The sequence below is a fragment of the Vulpes vulpes genome, chromosome 4 (assembly GCF_048418805.1).
Source record: "Vulpes vulpes isolate BD-2025 chromosome 4, VulVul3, whole genome shotgun sequence".
NCBI classification, from domain to species: domain Eukaryota; kingdom Metazoa; phylum Chordata; class Mammalia; order Carnivora; family Canidae; genus Vulpes; species Vulpes vulpes.
Genome location: NC_132783.1, coordinates 35,010,756 through 35,026,102, shown reverse-complemented (window position 1 = coordinate 35,026,102; position 15,347 = coordinate 35,010,756). Strand labels below are relative to the sequence as shown.

Here is a 15,347-nt window from a genome sequence, read left to right as displayed (position 1 = left end):
GATAGATAGATAGATAGATAGATAGATAGATTGATAGATATTGATAGAAAGATAGGTAGACACATAGATTTTAAGAATATATGTTATAAATAGAAAAAAGTAATGTTTTAAAAATACATTGGACAATATGCCAACCATTGTGTCTTACATTATTTTTAGTTACTGAAATCACTCAGAGAGTTATCAGTATTGTTTTCCTTTACACTTAAGTCTCAGAGATGTGAAGTGATTTGTCCAAAACCAGGATCCAAATAAGTCTTTACCTGAATCCAAAGCTCACCTTCTTTCCACTATGTTATATGTCATAGATTTTGTGTTCTTTCAAATAAAGAATAATTTTCACTAAATTTTTGTGTTTTGTTTAATAGCTCACTATATATGTCCAGCCACAGCAAAAGCACACAGCTGAATATGCTGCAAACATAACTAAGATCGCATTTGACTATTTTGAAGAATACTTTGCTATGGATTATGCTCTTCCTAAATTAGGTGAGATTCATTTTTTATCTTCTTATTTTTAGTAGTGTCTTTGCTTTTATTTAAGTTAAATCATTTCCTCAAATCTTAGTATTCTTAGTTAATAGTCTCCCCTTAGGCTTTTTATTATATGCCTAAAATATGTGTCTCATATTTATTAGATGCTGAAAGATGCACTTTGGATTCCTCCAAGAATAATGTCCATAGTTACTCTGTTCTTACCCGATAAATGCATAGACTTTTATTTCCAAATAAAGATTAAAGTATTTAAAGTGCAAAACTGTAGGTATTGATAGTAATCAAGCCAGAAATAGCAACCTATATTAGTTGATTTCAAAATCATTACCATTCCAATAGCTTACATTGCCTCCCTACCATCAAGGAGGTGATAATTCATAGGGATAAGTGATGCTATCAGAGTCCTATGTGCTTCTAGTCTTTCCATTGTACAGGATTAACTCTAGATTCCCCAGCAGTTAAAATGAAATACTGATGCTCCTTCCATAAATATTTTTTTCTAATGGGGGGGGGGCATGTCTTCTTTTTAAAATAAAAATAGGGCTATAATCAAGATGGTGCAGATATGATACTTCTACCAATAGCAGAGGTGCTTTATTAGTAAGCTTGAGTGGTATTAACAAAAACTGTAAATGAAACAATCATATAGATGTCTGCAGGGATAAAATGATGACAATAAGGAAACCGACCAACCCAAAACTGATTTCTCTATTTCTTTTTATGCTTCTCCTTTAATAAACTATTAGTGCAAAGTGACTGAGGCACCAAATTCTCTACATGAGAATGGCTGTGGCTCTGGGCAACTTTGTAGATGCTCCATTTTCTCTTCAAGGGCATCAGCTCCCAATTTTTAGAGAAAGAGACAAGAACAGAAACAACTTTTAATCAACATCAGAATAATATTTAATAAAATATTAAGCACATTATTTTAAAAGTCTCTTTTCTCTTTATTTCACTTGAAATACCTGGGAGAAAGTGGGCAGTGGAGCTCTTACAAATTTATATCTCTCTTCTCCTTTTCTCTTCCTCTTTCTCCCATATGCCTTCTTTATACTTTTAAATGTATTTTCAGTCCTTTCCGAGTTGACTCACTCTTAGACTTTCTGTACAATTGAAATCTGCATTTATTTCACTCCCCATTCATTAAATACACTGGAGTTAATTAATTATAATGTCAATACTCGCTAGAGAAGTGAGGTTACAAAAAAAGTCCTCTCATTCAAGGATTAGGTACAAATTACACTCCATGGCATTATAGAAAATAATGGCCCTTGGGGGGAATACTTTTCCACCCTTTAAATGGTATTCTTGTAACAAAACAACCAAGCCTATGAATGAAGATGACATAAAAAGGAAACTACTGCTGTAATCTTGACTTTTATTTAAAATATATCCATTTTTCATTCTCCTATAAAAAGCTTTTTTAAAAAATTTAAAAAATAATGATAAAAATAAAAAAGATTTTATTTAACTATTTGACAGAGAGAGAGAGTGAGTACAAGCAGAGGGAGCAGAAGGGAGAGAGGGAGAAACAGGCCCCTTGCTGAGCAGGGACAACTCCCCCAATACACACACCAGGGGCTTGACCCCAGGACCCTGGGATCATGATCTGAACCAAAGGCAGACAGTTAACCAACTGAGCCACCCAGGTGCCCCTATAAAAAGCTTTAAGAATCTTTATGTTAACCAGAAAGGACCTTTGCTTATATGTCAGATAAAAATTTAATTTATTTTTATTTTTGTGCCTCATTTAAATTATATATAATAACATGGGGTCCCTGCATGGCTCAGTTGGTTAAACATTCAGCTCATGATCTTATTCGGGTCTTGATAGCAGGGTTGTGAGTTCTAACCTCACGTTGGGCTCCATGCTGGGCATAAAGCCTACTGTAAAAAAATTGTATGTAATAACAAAGTAATTACTATTTTATTATAGTTCATTAGCTGAAGAATCTGTATTTTGTCCACTAATCAAGCTCAACATTTTCTGTTTGGGATTTAACATAGAACTGACAGATACTGCTTCTTCCTGTCAGATGTTGTATCGAAGATTATAGGCCCAAGCAAAAATAAGGAATAGAAATTCCTAAGGTGCTTGGGTGACTCAGTTGATTAAGCATCTCCCTTTGGCTCAGGTCATGATCCCAGGGTCCTAGAATCGAGTTCTGCATCGGGCTCCCTGCTGTGCAGGGAGTCTGCTTCTCCCTAACCCTCTCCCCCTCCCCCTGCTCATGATCTTTCTCTCAAATAAATAAATAAATAAATAAATAAATAAATAAATAAAATATTTTTAAAGAAAAGAATAGAAATTCCTGGCAGAATCCAACATTTTAGGTCTGGAAGATAATTTAGAAAGAATATATTCTATTTTATGTTGATCCAACTTATTTAACACATGGAAATGGATGGAAACCTATTCAGTTATTACAATCTTAAGTTGTACAGATGTAGGGAAAAAGCAGAATTTCATATTCTCTAATATTCTGCATCCTTATATAGACATATATTCCTGTGTACTTGGAAGCTGTGTACTCCTAAGTCTTCATTTGAAAACTTCACTCCTTATTCCTCACAGCTTATCCTCGAAAATAGACTTTCTGTTACCTAAGTGAAAATCTTGAAAAAAAAAAAAAAAGCTAACAAAAATGAAGTACAGAGAGAAATAAAAGCCATAAAATTATAGAGGACTGAAAAGAGCATTGCCATTAGTATCCTTGAAAACTAAAAGACACATTGATATCTGGAGTCAACAGGAAAAGTTCCATGGAAAGTTTGAATGCATGAAGGCTGAAAAGTTTGCACAAATAAATGATTGTCTTCTACTCCAAGAAATTATTTTTAGTCCTTTTAAAAAACATTCATCCAAAGAACTTAATTTAGTAAGAAATGTTATAAACAAATGCAAAGAAGTATTTCTCATGGGACCATTTCTTTTTCCTTAGATGAAATCGCTATTCCAGACTTTGGCACTGGGGCTATGGAGAACTGGGGACTCATCACTTACAGAGAAACAAACTTGCTTTATGACCCTCAGGAATCAGCCTCTTCAAACCAGCAGAGGGTGGCCAGTGTGGTTGCCCATGAACTTGTGCATCAGGTATAGAATCTTAGTATCAAATTAGCTTGTTTTTAAAAGTGGCTTAAGACCCATAGGAATTATGAAAATTAACAATAACTTAGCAAATAAAAAACAGCCAATCAGAAAATCCTGCTCAAAGTCTTTCTTAGTGATAGTAAACATGTTACCATACAAAGCTGTTAAGACACATTGTTTTGCCTTTAGTAAATGCACAGGAGACCTCACTCTGACTTTAAATAGGCCCAATAATACCTAAATAAAGGCAATAAACTAAAGAGAATTTAAGATCATTTAAAAATCAGGAGAAATTGAAAAAAACCAGGGAAATAAATGTTATTTAAGTACAATATCTTCCACTTCTGTGTCAAGTGGCAATATTTATATGGACAAATAAATGTATTGAAAATTTCTAGGTTTCTGTACCACAAGCATAAGAATTTAACTCTCTTTATTGCTTATCATTTCAGTGGTTTGGAAATATCGTGACCATGGAATGGTGGGAAGACTTGTGGCTAAATGAAGGATTTGCTTCCTTCTTTGAGTTCCTGGGAGTAAACCAAGCAGAAAAAGACTGGCAAATGGTGAGCCACAAAACACATAGCTCTAAATGTCTATTTGTCTCCTGCAAAGCACGGAAACCTTTATACCATGACAGTGTCCCTGAATCAGGGGCCTGGTCCGATGGTGAATTCGGAATTTTGTTGTCAGTATGGAGCGGAGTCAGTTCATTCTACTGACTTATACCTTGCTTAGGCCAATGCCCAGGCCTTGAAGGGCAACTGACCACCCCAATCTGAGGATGTCCTTGATAGAGTCACTCAATAACACATGTCAAGGCAGGAAAACAAATAGTGAGCTTAGACAACGAGGCTCTGTATTGAAGTGTATGTAGTGTTAATCCTTTGAAAAATCTAAGTCTAATTTTGCAAATGACTTACCTTATGCAGGTTGCTGAAATAGTGTGTAAAGAGAGAAGGGCATAAACTGGGTGTTACAGGGGATGTGACCTTGAGCAAGTGACATATCCTGAGTCAGTTCTCTGCTCTATGAAAGAAGAGAGTTGTTCTCTCCTTGTAAGCTTAAAAGCTCCTAAACAATACATCTAATTACCATTATCCTTACCTCCTGTCCGTGAGGGGCCTGAAAAGAGGCACCTATGAACCCTAAAGATCTTTTTTTCTGAAAAGCTAAATCTGTTTTTATCAATACTTAAGTGATATAAGTACTCTTGCCTGGATTTATGAAAGAGTCAGTGTGTGTAGATGTATAAAAATAGAGAATTACAGGTTGTGTACTATAGGGACTACTGCCCTCTACTGGAAAAAATAAAAAGACAACCTTAAAGGCCTGAAGCCCTTGGTAGTTTCCATAACCTACTTTAAAGAGTGAGAAAGTTAATTTCCAACAATTCCTGCTTTAAGGTTTTCAGCCATGAAACTATTGACATTTTGGACCAGATAATTTGAAAGTGGTTGACATTTGTGGGGGTTGTTCTGTGTATTTTAGGATACTTAGGAGCACCCTTGGCTTATATTACTAGATGCAGGTCACCTCCCCCCCCCCAAGTTGTAAAACCAAAAATGTGTCCCCATATTTCCAAGTGTCCCCTGGGGAACAAAATTTTCCCTAGTTGAGAATCACTCGTATATGTTGAAAATTGTTGATATTGTATTGTTGAAATTAAACTATAAATATGAAAAACTATAGTTTCCTTTATTTTCTATAAAGTAAACTGAGGCCTTTCTTATTGCAAGATATTGTAAGAAATTATAACATTTTAATATTGTTGTATTATGTATAATACATTTAACATTTTAATATTCCAATTTGGTACTTCAAAACACCAAATAAATTTCAGAAGAATTTTGTATGCAGGTTCTTTAGTTTTTTAAGATTTATTTATTTATTAGAGAGAGAGAGAGAGAGAATGAGTGGTGGGGTGGAGCAGAGCAAAAAGGAGAAAGAGAATCCCAAGCAACTCCCTGCTGAGTGCAGAGCCCAATGTGGGGCTCAATTCCATGACCCTGAGATCGTGACCTGAACTGAAATCCAGAGTTGGGTGCTTAACTAACTGACCTATCCAGGTGCCCCCTAGTATGCAGTTCTTAAATGAAATGTAATTACATGGTCCAACCCATCTATCCATCCATCCATCCATCCATCCATCCATCCATCCATCCATTCTGTCTTCTGTGCTCAGTGAATACTACATAGGATACAAAATAGAATAAAACATATTTCTTGCCCTCAAGGAGTTCCCAACTAAGAGCTGGTGGATGGAGGGGAACAGACATAAATAAAGGTAAATTGTAAGAGAGCCTGGTAAGTAACACAACAGTGGAGCCTTATTACACAGGTGAAAAAGCTGATGGCCAGAAATATAACTCTCCAATCTCATGCAGACAATTGTGTAATACAACCAAAACTAGAGTCAAATTTCCTGACACTGAGAACTGAATTCTTTCTACTTACTTAAGCCTTTCAGGTATACAGAATTTAAAATCCAAGTCAAAATTACCTTAATTGGCAGTCATCACTTGACAATAGTACCTTGCCTATTATAATGGGAATGACAAAATTGGAAAATCTGAAAGTAGTATGCTCTTCTTTGAGGAATATTTTTAATTAAGTAAGACTAATAAGACTTGATTTTTTTTAGTAGTGATTTAACAGAATGAGATTTCAGAATCTAATTGATAAAGAATCAAAATAATAATAGCAGTTAAAGTGTTAGGTTTCACTCTGCCAGGTACTATGCCAAATGCATATCATGCATTATCATTGAATTCTCTAATTCCAAAAAGCATATACGCCATTATTATCCTTATTTGATGGGTTAGGGAGCTTAAATTTACAAATCTAGAAAGTGGAAAAATTGAGCTATGAGCCATGAATGTCTGACTATAGGTCTAGACCTCTCAACCACTCTATTTTGCTGAAAAAACATAGGATTGGAATGAGAAGATGATCATTAGAGTTAAAGCAAAAACTAATATTTTCTTTAATTATGAATCATCCAAATTCTAATGATTCACCGACCAAAAAAAAATCCTAAACATCAATTTTTGATCAACATGCAGTCTCACTTAATTCTGTGAACAAATCTGTAAGGTGATATTATTCCCATTGCACAGATATGGATATAGGGCTTGAAGAGTTTGACACATGTCTGAAAGTCACATGAAGTAGCAGAAACAGAATTTACAGATGCTTGTGTCTTCATGGCCTGTCATATGGGGGTAAAATCAAAGGAAGTATAATAGAAGAAGGGCATGGAACCTGTATAGATCAATCAATGAAAAATATGATTAATTTGAATACCTAGTCCTTGTCTTAAGTAATTTGAGTCATTTATATTTATTCCCCCCCCCAGGGTTATATAAATGACATTCTGAAATATGAACTGGTATAAAGGAAGTGCTGTCTTTTTTTGGTTCCTCCTGTCATTTCAGAGAGACCAGATGTTACTTGAAGATGTATTACCTGTACAAGAAGATGATTCTTTGATATCTTCACACCCAATTGTTGTCACTGTGGCAACTCCTGCTGAAATAACATCTGTTTTTGATGGAATATCCTATAGCAAGGTAGGGAAAATATGACATTGTTGTGAACATCTTCCTGCTTAATGAGTTTCAGTAAATACTAAAAATGGAAAGACTGGTGAGACTATGCTAATGGACTTTAGGAAACAGTGTAGAGCTTATTCTGGGTGCTGAATATTCAATAGTTTGTGCTTTTTAGTCAAACTGATCAATGCTGGTCATTGTCACAGGATTTTGAATCAGATTTTAAAAAATTTCTCCTTTCGCTTTTGTTTATAGCCTCTCTCATTCTACTGGAACATTTATACTTTAAGCTTCAAATTCAAAATTATTTTATTTGATTTTTTTAAAAGATAGCATATCTTTTTTTTTTTCTGCTATGTGGTGTTTGAGAAATGCCATATATGTGGATATCTTTCCTAATGGAATCTTTTAGAGAAGCCAGGAAGAATTTAAACCCAACTCAGTTTGAAGGAATGACTTTTATGCATTTTTATACAAGGTATAAAGATGACTTTATTAGCATGTAGTAGATGGGGGATTCTTGTCCATTAACATGTTTTGCAAAGCTACTATAAATCTACAGTGACCCATTTCTCCTACAGTGTTTCCTATAGCTCCCCTCCAAACGTATTCATGACTGCATGCAGTATAATTTAGTCATTTCCCTTTTGCTGCTCATGGTTTACCCACTATGGTAAATTGCTCAAAAGCCACTGCAAACAAATGCATTTTTTTATTCTGATAAAACAATATATTATAACTATTAAAATGAATACTAGATAAAATGGCTTGAGTGGAAAAAGCCTTCTATATATTACTATTTCAAAGTTATAGTGTCATAGTTTTGGCTTTTCCTGTCATTATTTCCATGGCATCTTTTTAGGATTCCTTTATTCATTTTTCTTTCACATCACCAATGATCCTTTTTTTTTCTGTTAAAATGGACATCTTAACATTTCTAATCTACTTATAGTATGTTCTAATATCTCATGTGGAGATATTTATATTTTATTAAACCAGTTTCTGAGTCCTGAATATTCTATGGATTTAAGACGTTATATCAGAAATAAATGAATGTTCTAAGCCTTAAGTCTTCTACTAGGTACAAAAATAATTTATATTTAAATGACAGTAAAAATTGCTAACTTAAATGAGAAGATACATGTTTTCTGGCAAGTCACCTGAAAATTGATTTAAAAATGCATAAATAGTGAATTTTAGTATTAATCTTATAACATGTGCAGAGAAAGTAGAGAGCAGAGGTATTCATCAGATCCTTCAGACAAAATAAAACCAAATGAGATAAACTACTTTCGAAGATGATTGTATGCCTAAATGACACATCTAACTATATTAAACTATTTGACCAGATAACTCCTCAACTATCTATTTCCACTAAATGTAATCTTTTTAGAGTATTGAAATATATTTTAGAAGTAAGCAGAATTTTATCATGGAATTACTTTCCTTATATCTCCCCAAAAATAGTATTTTAAAAGTATTTCTAACCTTCTTCTTTCATTAGAAAAGCCCCATCTGCTGGTTCATTTGGTGAAGTGCAGTAATTATTTAAACCCCAAATCAATAAAATGATGGCCACTTTATCAATTTTTTCTCTTTACTCTTTAATTCCTTTAGAAGCAGATACAGGGGCTGTGCCAAATGGCATTTTTATCCTAAGACTGTAAAGCTAAAGCCATGTAATTTAGTGGAGTCATCTAGAAGACATAATCTCACAAATATGATCATGAAATACTCTTCACAATAGTGATCACTAATGTGTGTTTCCTGCCTGTCCTTTACTAGTTCAATTTGTCATTCTTTTCCACCATAGGGAGTTTCCATTCTGAGGATGCTTGAAGACTGGATAACACCAGAGAAATTTCAGAAAGGATGCCAGGTATGATTTATTACTTTTTAATAGTATTAAACATAAGCTACACTGATATGCGGCTGATGAATGTCAATATGTGATTGATTAAGGACGGCTCCCTTTTTACTTTTTCTCTCCTTACTCAGGAATAGATTAAATACCAAAACAGAAAGAGGTGACTTCACGTCCAACTAAGTGCCTATACTGTATCTGTAATTACCATTTAACAGAAATCTCATGAAGAAGTTGAATGGCATCCTTAATTATTTTGGATACCATTTATATGTGTATTAGCTCACTCTGCTATAATAAATACAATCGACCAGGTCATTTAAACAATGGAAATTTATTTTCTCACAGTTCTGGGAACTGAGAAGTTTATGACCAAGGAGCCACAGATTTGTGTCTTAAAGAGGGCTGTCTCCCTGGCTTGTAGATGGGTTGTCTCTTTGCTGTATCCTTGCATGGCAGAGCAAGAGAGAGAGCTCTCTGGTGCCTCTTATCAGATGGACATTGGTCCTGTCATGAGGGTCTGACCCTCCTGACTTCATCTAAACCTAAATACCTCCCAGAGGCCTCATCTGCAAACACCATCACATCAGAGATTAGAGCTTCAATGTATGAATTTCAGGGAATGCAATTCAGTCCATAGCAACATGATATAAAAACGTATATGTATCTCTAAGTCTTCCCTTACAGTTAAAAAAGGACTTTTTCCTTGTTTTTAAAAATGGCATAAATACACATTCCTATTATGATGGAGTCACTGAATAAAGAGGGCCTGCTTCCTTTTGGAAACAGAAATGACAATAAATTTTCGAAAGCATTTCGCACATCCCACTTAAGCTTTTTACGCCAGTAGATATTTCAGTTTCATTTGTATTTTTCTAGCAAAACCTAAGCCAATCCTTTTAGGATTTTATATTATCAATTTTGCTACAATCTGTCCCTGCAACTGTCCTGTGTGCAGGTTGCCCCTATTCCAGCCTAGAGATGGAGTTGTCTTCCTACTTTTTCCCGTTCATTTCCATCCTCCCTACTGCAGTGCCCAGGTAGTTCGGCAGAGTGGTGGTGCTGGTGGCCAGTCCAGAAAGCAGACGGCAGATCAGAGCTGCACCCTGCTAGCTTTCCCAAAGAGTGCCAGTACTTCTTCTGGATGTAATTCCCCAGGACAATGCCTGCTCACCATGCCTTCAGCTCTCACTACCACCAAGTCTTCTTATGTGCCATGTAGTGTTTTCTATGCTTTCCCAAAAGGAGATCGTCCCCTTATACGCAGTGCTAAAACTCCTAAGTGACTACTAAAGAAATAGGACCAGAACTTGGGGAATATTCAGGTAGTACATCAGCACATTTTACTCCTTTGGTCCATTAAAAAAATATTCTGTGTGGACACTTAATAGAACGGGAAAAGCTATGTGCATGTTCTTATGTGTACATGAGAACATCTTGTAACTTTCCCGTCAGCTTCAAACTCACATTTCATCCTGTCTTCTCTCACTGTGAGCACCTCTAGGGAGGAATGCTGTCTTCTATATCTTTGTGTCTCCTCTGGTACCTAGTAGAATGCATTCCACATGTTAGGCAATCCAAAAAATGCTTCTTGAGTGAATCAACAGTCTATAATAAGTAGTATGAAGTATAGAAAAAAGCAAAGACAATTACTTTTTAAAAATTACGTTAAAATTCCATTTGCATAGTTTTTATCTAAATTAAACTGATCAGTAATGCATTCTTGGAATCTTCAAAGCTGACTTCAAATTAAGTGATTTTTATAGTAACTTCTAGAGCTGTACCAAAAGAATCTTTAAAAGTAAATAGCTAATCTAATAATTCAGTAATACTCTTCATATTTCCTTTAACCCAAATATCTATGGTATAATTAATTAAAAATCCTGTCTTGTCTAAAACTAATATTTCTCAGGTGAAAACTGTCTTCATCCACCCTGTGACTTTAGATGGAGCTAGAAACTGAACTAGAATGAATAGGTATTAATTTTTTCATGCCTCATCATAGTGCTATAGAATAAGTTTACAAAAAAAAACCCTACTAAAACATTCACTTTTCCCTACAATCTTCAAACACTAGCTAATATCTGAAAATAGTATATGATCAGTATAGGCGACACTCAATAGCTCGCCAACAAATTGGAACATTCCTTTATGTCACTCAAGTATCCAAATAGTATCTCTTCTTGAGTTATCACGCTATGATTGCTGCCCCTAAATCCCACAATCTGATAATGTTCAGAATTTTTCCTTGCAAATACTAATTTTCTGCCCAAAGTTATTCTTCATTAGCTAACCTGGTGTGGCATGAAATCTGGGGGTGGCCAGCTGTCTGTTCTCTTTCATGCTCATCACACTCCTCCAAACCCCATCCCAGATAACAAAGTAGGTGCACAGTGTGGGAAAATAAGAGCAAAATCATCACCTGGAAAATCTTTAAGGATATGCTTGTGCATAAGAAAAAAATCATTATAGATAATGGGGCGTTTGTAACAGTATATGGTCATGAAATCAAGCTGAGCAACATATCCATCCTTTCTTTTTCTCCTAGTATCAGCAGTATCACTAATAGGACAGGAACGGCTCAGCTGGAACATGGCCTTTCCCTTCTTGGGATACTAGTCACAGAAACAGTGCTCCTTTCCTTTTATTCTTACCACACCAATACCAGCTAATGAACTATTATTGGGGCACCTAGCTCATCATAAAATTTTGAGTGGAATGACTGCATTGTGATTATTCAAGGTGAAGAAAGAAATTTCTTCATATAGACTATTCAGAAGTGCAGTAATCTAGACAAAATAAAATTTATGTCTTTTAATATACTGTTTATATAAATGACTATATAGCCTGCAGTTCAGGAGAAGCAAGAAACTGCAGTTTAAGGAACAATAATACCAACACCACTAAAACCCGCACAAACTGGTCCAGGAGTCAGAATTCTTTCAAGGTCACTGCAGGAAACTCTCTTCACCTATCTTCACCTCTCTAGGCACCGGTTTCCTATACCCCTAAAAGTGTGAGAGTTGTGTTAGATAGTGTTTAAAATCACTTCTAGTTCTGAGATTGCACATTCTAAGCTCAAGGCATTGTGAGTATACAAATAAACTCCTCTAAATTAATTTTAAGAAGCTATGACTCACTAGAAATTGTCATTAACAGGTAGCTATAGTTACAATTAATTATTACTATTCCAAATATCTCATTGTTTTATTTAGAATGAATGATTTGTGCAAAGCTCTGGAACAAATACCTAAAATTGATGATCAAATACTTGCCTTTCATTTCTTCTCCCTTCCTCTGCCTGCCCTCCAGTGGTAGTGCTGAGCAGTGAACTCATCAAAAGAACAAAAATGAAGGCAGCATTCCAAACTGGTCTCAATCCTCATTCAGACTTCTTGGGACGGTAGTGATAATATTGTTTTATCTCTCTATGCCTGAGAAGAAAGGAATTTAGAAGATAATGTGACTTAGGCACAGTACCTACTGAAAATTATAGCAACTTAGAGCAAAAATGTCAAGTGCAAAGTCAACTACTGGTTATTTTCTTTGAAATTCAAGGAACACTGAAGAAGGTTCTGTTTCTATTAAAGATGTCCATATTTGAATGGGACAACTCTTGACAGCAGCAGAGGCATGATACAGCAGGAACTTCGGATGGTTTCCTGGGGAATCACAATTATGAGAGTAGGAGAAAACTCGGAATTTTGTGAACAGAATTGCCAAAAGAGAGAGGCTTCTAGTTAAAAAATTCATATCTTAAAAATAACCGAAGAGTGAAGACACTCTTTAAAGTGAATAATTTGGGACACCTGGGTGGCTCAGTGGTTGAGTGTCTGCCTTCGGCTCAGGGCATGATCTCAGGTCTGGAGATCAAGTCCCGCGTTGATTTCCCTGTGAGAAGTCTGCTTCTCCCTCTGTCTATGTCTCTGCCTCTCTCTGTGTGTCTCTCATGAATGAATAAATAAAATCTTAAAAAATATAAAGTGAATAATCTACCCAGTTTATCCATGATCATGACCATTATCATCATTCTTATTATTCAAAAAACATCATATACCCATTGCTTTAAAACAGGTGTCTACTAACTGCTACCTGCAGGCCAAATCTGGCCCACTGCCCATTTTTGTAAGGTCCCCAAACAAAATCACTTTTTACAATTTTGAATGGTTTAAAATCAAAAGAATATTTCATGACAATGAGAGTTACATGAAATTCAAATATCAGAGTGCATAAATAATGTTTTATTAGAAGACCGCCATGGTCATTCATTTACATGTTATCTATGGATACTTTTGTGCTACAGAGGCAGAGTTCAGTAGATGCTACAGGCAATACATAACCCACAAAACTTAAAATCTCTACAATATAGCCCTTTATAGAAAAAGTTTGCTGAGCCCTGTCTTAGAGCCAAACTCACCTGTTCTATCTTTGGATATTGCCTCTATCACTCATGTGTGATGGGGTCATCTAGTGTCTGAAATGAGAAAATAGCACTATAAATGAAAGTAGGGGATGTAGCAATAGTGATAAGTTAACACCACTAAGTAAAGATCATAGAATTATGGATCTCTCCTTATACTGGATCACAAATGTTACGGACTATTGACGGCTGAACACCTGACTGCCCTTAAATATCTTATATTTCTAGTCCTGAAAAAATTGAACTTTTCCTCTCCTGTCCACAATTCCATTAGACTATTAAAAAGAACAAGTTATATCATTAATAAGGAAAATATTTTTGTGCTTTATAAATAATTTGTACAATGTTTTTATAGGTTACAGAATGTTTTACATGTGGTATATAATTTTATTTTATTATAGGTACATTTGCCATATTATACGTTAGAATGATGTTGTGGAAGTATGAGAAAAGCAAATGTTGACTTCTAAAATGATTGTTATCTTTCACATACAGATTTACTTGAAAAGATACAAATTTAAGAATGCAAAAACTGCATATTTTTGGGAAGCACTTGAAGAGGTAATGAGTATATCCTGAAGTATTTCTTTGTCTGATTAACAAATGATTTGTCATTTCTTTATCTGACTGTTCTACCCTTTTATTCCCCTAATTTATTAATTATTGTTAATGTTTTTGAAATATCAGGCAAGTAATCTTCCAGTGAAAGAAGTAATGGATACGTGGACCAAACAGATGGGTTATCCTGTACTTAATGTGAAAGATAGGAAGAATATCACACAGAAACGCTTTCTATTGGACTCAAGAGCTAATCTTTCTGAGCCACATTCACCTCTTGGGTAAGCATCTATAATGCATTTCAAGAGAAAGGCAGAAATTTGTTGGAAATACTGGCCATTTGCTTGGATCTTGCTCTTCAGTACATGACTGATGGGTGAAAATATAAAAACACAGTATCTTTAGGGAAACAAAAGCATTCAAAGATAGCTCCATGGTCTCCAGGTTCAAAATGGTGGACTGACCACATGCATCCAAGTCCTGTTCTTCCCAGAAATCACTGAATAAAAGAATAAAAGTGCTAAAAGGAATAAACTCATAAAGGAAAGAAAACAAAGAGGAGGGCTATATGCATCATAGAATTCTAGGAGAAAAGCCAGAGGAGAAATATTGGTAGAAAACAAGGAAACTGAGAAAGATGCAGCCAGATAAAAAAGGGACTTGCTGTAGAGGTGGAAACATCTTCCCTATCCCTAGGCAAGCTCTGGGCTTACTGTCAGCATGAAGAATGGAGTGCAGGAATGAGAAGTGAGGCTGAAAATTGGGCAATTAATTTGAAGTCCAGACTCAAGACAATTGTGCCAGTCAGCCACACCTCCATTCCATTTTCCCTTCATCTGCTGCCATCCTTTCCTCTGTTCAGAGCTCTCAGAATCTGCCAGAAGTCTGGCAATGACCCAAGGCAAAAATCCAAGCCTCTCCCTCCCCTCCCCCCACCAAATAAATGGACTGAAACGGTAGAGGAGAGCTAAGGATTTCCATTTGGTTAGGATGCCCAGAGTAAAGCTTTCCTCCTTATGGCATTTGCGGGATGGATGGGCTAGAGGTGCCAGCTCCCCGTATACATACACAGAGCTCCCAGTCAGACTTCCTGGTCAGAGGAAAAGCCTGTTTCAAAAATATACCTCCCTCTCAACACCAGAGGGATTACATACAAGATACCAAAAATAATATAGTCCTTCTTTCTGAAATATGGTTGGACCATTAAGATCACCAGACATATAAAAAAGTCTAAAAGCATAGAAGATAAAATCCCAGTTGAACAAACAAAAAGGCTGTCTCTATAAGAAACACAGTTGAGGAAACAGAAAATAAATTTATGAAATACATTCAGAGATCAAAGAAGCTTTTAACACCCGTTAA

At 35.5% G+C, this 15,347-nt stretch overlaps 1 protein-coding gene and 1 long non-coding RNA gene across 2 annotated transcripts in view; one reads left to right on the top strand and one right to left on the bottom strand.

Moving 5' to 3' along the window:
• The window catches only part of ENPEP (glutamyl aminopeptidase), an 85,360-nt gene that overhangs the window by 28,607 nt on the left and 41,406 nt on the right, over window positions 1-15,347 (top strand). The window contains exons 4-10 of the mRNA XM_026013461.2: window positions 369-489; window positions 3,438-3,592; window positions 4,042-4,155; window positions 7,027-7,161; window positions 8,957-9,022; window positions 13,923-13,988; window positions 14,115-14,266. Coding sequence (XP_025869246.2) covers window positions 369-489; window positions 3,438-3,592; window positions 4,042-4,155; window positions 7,027-7,161; window positions 8,957-9,022; window positions 13,923-13,988; window positions 14,115-14,266 — 809 coding nt within the window. The remainder of the gene's footprint in view (window positions 1-368; window positions 490-3,437; window positions 3,593-4,041; window positions 4,156-7,026; window positions 7,162-8,956; window positions 9,023-13,922; window positions 13,989-14,114; window positions 14,267-15,347) is intronic.
• Window positions 10,475-15,347, bottom strand: part of LOC140598576 (uncharacterized) — an 89,595-nt gene continuing 84,722 nt past the window's right edge. The window contains exons 3-5 of the long non-coding RNA XR_012001029.1: window positions 13,425-13,481; window positions 12,283-12,441; window positions 10,475-10,553 (exon numbers count right to left, since the gene is read on the bottom strand). This is a non-coding gene — a long non-coding RNA (uncharacterized lncRNA). The remainder of the gene's footprint in view (window positions 10,554-12,282; window positions 12,442-13,424; window positions 13,482-15,347) is intronic.